Source organism: Entelurus aequoreus, linkage group LG03, assembly GCF_033978785.1.
Source record: "Entelurus aequoreus isolate RoL-2023_Sb linkage group LG03, RoL_Eaeq_v1.1, whole genome shotgun sequence".
Taxonomy (NCBI): Eukaryota; Metazoa; Chordata; class Actinopteri; order Syngnathiformes; family Syngnathidae; genus Entelurus; species Entelurus aequoreus.
In genome coordinates, this window is record NC_084733.1 from 14,323,228 (window position 1) to 14,329,784 (window position 6,557).

The 6,557-nt window shown below is 34.5% G+C and overlaps 1 protein-coding gene across 1 annotated transcript; it reads right to left on the bottom strand.

The window, feature by feature from the left end:
* Positions 1–252: 252 nt before the first annotated feature.
* LOC133646187 (growth arrest and DNA damage-inducible protein GADD45 beta-like) lies at positions 253–6,557 on the bottom strand. Its single transcript, XM_062041307.1, has 4 exons — positions 6,436–6,557; positions 4,770–4,871; positions 4,447–4,663; positions 253–928 (listed from the first exon to the last, which is right to left on the bottom strand). Exons 1-4 carry the CDS (start codon positions 6,477–6,479, stop codon positions 824–826), a joined length of 468 nt encoding a protein of 155 aa, XP_061897291.1. The 5' UTR covers positions 6,480–6,557; the 3' UTR covers positions 253–823.

Consider the following 6,557-nt stretch of genomic DNA (forward strand, 5'->3'; position numbering starts at 1 on the left):
TTTCCTTTTTGCCTTGATAGCTGAGGGTATCATAATCAGAGGAAGGTTACATTTGAAATAAAAATGTGTACATTTAATATATTTTCTCTTAGTCCTTATTTTGGATAGGTCACAAAAATATCAATAATTGCCTATATTGACCAATATAAAACAGCCCTATTTTACATATATGCTAACATGTTTTAAAAGCATTTTGGACACAACTAATGGGTCATTTATAGACAAAAGTGTTTATGCATGAGGCAGTCCAGCTGATATGAAGAAAATACTTTATTATCAAGACTTTAAAAGACATAAACTGAAATACAGTGTGTGTACTATTCAGTATCTCATCAACACATTGAATGCTTCGAGAAGGTCTTTCTTTGGATCCTGTGAAAACCGTTTCAGTTTCCATGGAGACGGTGCCTCTGCGACGCACACGCCTCTCCGAGGAATCTTCCACGCCGGAATACAGGGAATGCTAGGCACAGGTTCAGCGTTGCGACATTCCTGTCTGGTTCTTAGAAACCACGTGGCTGCTCCAGGAACCAGCTGGGGTGTGGAATTTCTCCTCTGTGGCCCCCGCTGCTGCTGCCCCCTGAGCAAGCAGCGAGGGCTGATTAGCAGCATAACGTACAGACTGTCTCAGGACATCCTGGCCCGCAAAGAACAATAAATAGTCTGGAGATGTGATCCTTCCAGCATGTCCTCGGTTCCAGCTTCGCCTGGTCCAGTCCAGAAACGTCCCCTTGTGGAGCTGCGGCATCCTCCTAAAAGTTCATCATCTTGAAAGGAACCCAGAAAGCGCTCCTTCGTGTTCCGTGTGGCGTTCGGGTGCGCTTCAACGCTCCTGCAGAACCAGTTCGGGCACCCACTGGTTCATGCGTCGGCTCTCCTGGCAGTAGATCCCCACTTCCTGGAGCCTACGGTGCTCAGCTTGGGGGTTCTGCAAGAAGAAACATAATAAAATGTAAACAACAATACCATTAGAGGCCGCAACATGGCTACCTCTTGGCTTAGCATCAATGAAGTACACAAGATAGTTGGAACTACAGTATATACACAACTTAGACATGTTTACTTTGTAGGTACTCGTTGGTTCCGGGCCGCAAAGTAGGCATTATTAATAATAAAACAATATTTTCATAGCTAAAGCATAAAAACAATGCTGTTTACTACTATGGCTGAAAACTGTATCACGATATAAGTGTTTTATATTGGTCAATATCGAAAAAAAAATAAAACATTTTGACCTACCTAAAATAGGACCAGGAGAAAAATATATTAAATGCCCACATTTTGATGTAAAATGTAACCATCCTTTAATTATAATCCCCTTAATGATTACAGTAATACATGTTACAATCCATGTTGAAAATGGTAAACATGTCCTATTTACTACTAATATTTTCCTGGTAAATGTATTTGTATTTTAGCGTAATTTCGCGCACAACACAAACAATAACATGGCCGCCCACGATATTGCACTCTCTCGTACTTGTGTTTTTCTTCTGTCAAAAAATGTAACAATTTCAAATCGTGGCATTAAATATTTCAAAAACATAAATTTTTATCAAAAATCATTTACTAAAAATCCGCAGGCGGCGGTATAATCTGAGCTACACATTTGTGGTTTTATATGAACAAAAAACACATTCCACTCCAGTCCGGCCAATGGCGCTATTGTGCTAAGAAAGTCTTTAAAAACTACTAAATCAAGAAGAATCAACCAGAATGCAGAATATTGTAAGCAGAAAAAAACACAAACAATTAGTTTCAATAACTATAAATTCCACTCCAGTCCTCTTGGTGGCAGTAATGCGAAAATTGTTACAGTTCATGCAAACAAAAAAAAATGTAAACGAAAAAGAAATCATACACCTTTTGTTTACATAAGTAAATGTTACTCCAGTCCTCTAGGTGGCAGTAATGCATGTTACAGTCCATGCTGAAAATGGTAAACATGTCCTATTTGACACTACTAATATTTTCCTGGTAATTATTTGTATTTTAGCGTAATTTTGCGCACAACACAAACAATAACACGATATTGCACTCTCTCATAGTTGTGTTTTTCTTCGTGTCAAAAAATTTAACAATTTCAAACCGGGCCATTAAATATTTAAAAGCCAAAAAGTTTTAAATTTTAATAAAAAATCATCCACTAAAAATCCGCAGGCGGCGGTATAATCTGAACTACACATTTATGTGGTTTTATATGAACAAAAAAAAATTCACTCCTGTCCGGCCGGTGGTGCTATTGTGCTAAGAAACTATTTCAAAACTACTAAATCAAGAAGAATCAACCAGAATGCAGAATATAGTAAGCAGAAAAAAATACAGTAAAATTTGTTTCAATAACTATAAATTCCACTCTGGTCCTCTTGGTGGCAGTAATGCAAAAATTGTTAAGAGTCTATGCTAAAAAAAAAAATGTAAACGAAAAAGAAATGATAGTCCTTTTGTTTACATAACTACACGTTACTCCAGTCCTCTAGGTGGCAGTAATGCGAAAATTGTAAACATGTTCTACTTGACACTACCAATATTTTCCTGGTAATTATTTGTATTTAAGCGTAATTTTGCGCACAACACAAACAATAACATGGCCGCCCACGATTTTGCACTCTCTCGTAGTTGTGTTTTTCTTTGTGTCAAAAAATGTTACAATTTCAAACTGTGGCATTAAATATTTAAAAAAAGTTAAAAATTTTAAAAAAAAATCATCCACTAAAAATCCGCAGGCGGCGGTATAATCTAAACTACAAATTTCTGTGGTTTTATATGAACAAAAAAAAACTCCACTCCCATCCGACCGGTGGCGCTATTATGCTAAGAAACTATTTAAAAACTACTAAATCAAGAAGAATCAACCAAAATGCAGAATATAGTAAGCAGAAAAAAATAAAATAAAATTTGTTTCAATAACTATAAATTCCACTCCGGTCCTCTTGGTGGCAGTAATGCAAAAATTGTTAAGAGTTTATGCTAAAAAAAAAAAAATTTTAAACAAAAAAGAAATCATAGTCCTTTTGTTTACATAACTAAATGTTACTCCAGTCCTCTAGGTGGCAGTAATGCGAAAATTGTAAACATGTTCTATTTGACACTACTAATATTTTCCTGGTAATTATTTGTATTTTAAGCGTAATTTCGCGCACAACACAAACAGTAACACAATATTGCACTCTCTCGTAGTTGTGTTTTTCTTTGTGTCAAAAATTTTTACAATTTCAAACTGCGGCATTAAATATTTCAAAAAAGTTGTAAATTTTAAAAAAAAAACCTTCCACTAAAAATCCGCAGGCGGCGGTATAATCTCAACTACAAATTTCTGTGGTTTTATATGAACAAAAAAAACCTCCACTCCAGTCCGGCCGGTGGCGCTATTATGCTAAGAAACTATTTAAAAACTACTAAATCAAGAAGAATCGACCAAAATGCAGTATATAGTAAGCAGAAAAAAATAAAATAAAATTTGTTTCAATAACTATAAATTCCACTCCGGTCCTCTTGGTGGCAGTAATGCAAAAATTGTTAAGAGTCTATGCTAAAAAAAAAAATTGTAAACGAAAAAGAAATCATAGTCCTTTTGTTTACATAACTAAATGTTACTCCTGTCCTCTAGGTGGCAGTAATATAATAATATAATCCTTTAATTATAATCCCCTTAATGATTACAGTAATGCATGTTACAATCCATGCTGAAAATTGTAAACATGTTCTATTTGACACTACTAATATTTTCCTGGTAATTATTTGTATTTAAGCGTAATTTCGTGCACAACACAAACAATAACATGGCCGTCCACCATATTGCACTCTCTCGTAGTTGTGTTTTTCTCCGTGTTCAAAAATTTAACAATTTCAAATTGTGGCATTAAATATTTAAAACCAAAAAAGTTGTACATTTTAATCAAAAATCATCCACTAAAAATCCGCAGGCGGCGGTATAATCTGAGCTACACATTTCTGTGGTTTTATATGAACAAAAAAAAAATTCCACTCCAGTCCAACCGGTGGTGCTATTGTGCTAAGAAAGTCTTTAAAAACTACTAAATCAAGAAGAATCAACCAGAATGCAGAAAAAAACACAATTAGTTTCAATAACTATAAATTCCACTCCGGTCCTCTTGGTGGCAGTAATGCACATTACAGTCCATGCTAAACAAAAATTGTAACGAAAAAGAAATCATAGACCTTTTGTTTACATAACTAAATATTACTCCAGTCCTCTAGGTGGCAGTAATGCGAAAATTGTAAACATGTCCTATTTGACACTACTAATATTTTCCTGGTAATTATTTGTATTTTAGCGTAATGGCGCGCACGATATTGCACTCTCTCGTAGTTGTTGCGTTTTTCTTGTTGTCAAATGTTGTGTGTTAGACATACTTGGCCAATAAAGCGGATTGTGGTTCAATATGTAATCATGCTAACATTAAAAATGCTGAGTCATCGTACCGTCACCAGCATGCAGTGCAGGTCTTTGGGCTCCTCCGCGTTGCTGTTGGCGTCCACAGCCGCCAGCAGCTGCCCGAGCCGCGGCACGCCGGACACCCTCAGGATGGTGATGCTGTTGTCGCAGCAGAACGACCGCAACAGGGTGAAGTGGATCTGGAGAGCCACGTCGTCTTCGTCGTCGGCCGCCAGGACGCACAGCACCACGCTGTCCGGGTCCCTGTCGAGGAGGAGGAGGAGGAGCCGTGTGGTGAGTTTCAGCGTGTAAGTGGGCGCCGGGAGAGTGTTGTTATTGTGTGGAGTTATGTAACCAGCCCGCTACTCACGCGTTGAGAAGTTTAGCTGACTCATAGATGCCAACAGTCAGGCAGTCTTGTTTCTGAGCCGTCAGCAGGAGCTCCTCCAGGGCCAAACCCACGGATCGCATCCTGGAAAGGAGGGTGGATAAACTGTTAGCTTCATGCATGCTAACATGCTAAAATCTTACCAAATTAATATTTTTTTTTTTTGTATACGTTTTAAAAAGTTAACCTGTTTAGAACCATATATATATATACCTCCACGCTTTTCAAAAAATAACAAATGACATTAGTTAAATAAATATCGTAAAAAAATAAATGTCATTTTTTTAGTATAAATTTAAAAGAACAATATATTTTGTATTACTTGTATTTGTTGAAATTAATTAAACATTTGAGTAAAACAAATCATGGTTTTAACCTGGGTGGAAACCATTTTTGTTTACACGTTTTGAATTTAATTAATGTTATTAATATTTGTGATTAATTGTGTTTGTTTGAATAAAATGTAAACTTTAAACAGACATTTTAAAGAAAATCAGGCTTTTCACCTGTATGGAAACTATATTTGTTTACAAGTTTTGAATTTAAATAATATTATTAATATTTGTGATTAATTGTGTTTGTTTAAATAAAATGAAAAATTTGAATAGACATTTTAAAGGAAATCAGGCTTTTAACCTGCATGGAAACTATATTTGTTTACAAGTTTTGAATTTAATTAATATTATTAATATTTCTGATTAATTGTGTTTATTTGAATAAAATGAAAACTTTAAATAGACATTTTAAAGAAAATCAGGCTTTTCACCTGCCTGGAAACCATATTTGTTTACAAGTTTTGAATGTAATTAATATTATTAATATTTGTGATTAATTGTGTGTGTTTGAATAAAATGTAAACTTTAAACAGACATTTTAAAGAAAATCAGGCTTTTCACCTGCATGGAAACTATATTTGTTTACAAGTTTTGAATGTAATTAATAGTATTAATATGTTTGATTAATTGTGTTTGTTTGAATAAAATGAAAACTTTAAATAGACATGTTAAAGAAAATCAGGCTTAACCTGCATGGAAACCATATTTGTTTACAAATTTTTAATTTAATTAATATTATTAATATTTGTGATTAATTGTATTTGCTTGAATAACATTAACAATTTAAATAAACATTTGAAAGAAAATCAGGCTTTTGACCTGCATGGAAACCACATTTGTTTACAAGGTAAGAGCCTCATAAGCCTGAAAATAAAAGGTGAAAATAATAAATAATGATGGTAGTTGAATGAAATACAAATGTAAGCAATATTTGTTTATAAGTGTAAATTAAAAAAATTTAAAATCAGGCTTTCAATCTAAATGGAATTCACATGCCTCACTATAGACAATTTAACCCAGAAAATTAAAAAGGGATGGGATTGGGGGGTAAAAATAATAGATAAATAACATAAAATAAACTTAGTTAAATTGTTAAAAATATAATCGTATTAACTAATGATTTACAAAATGCTGCAAAAAAAGTTATGCAATGCAGCAAAGCCATTTTCTGCTTTTATCATTTTACTTTTTTGTTGTTGTTGTATTTCCATACAGTGTCCATTGTACTTATGCAGCCATGCGTGCTTTTATTGCAGCACATAATAATGCTACATAATAAAAGATCACGCAAACATGTCACACACAAAGCTCACCTGTTCTCCATGACGCTGGAAACAAAGTTCCCCTCAGGAATCATTCTTGCAGGGGGAAAACAAGAAAACGGCGATGGAAATAAAGTCCTTGCGTGTAGTGGCGTCTGCGTGTATTTGTGCTG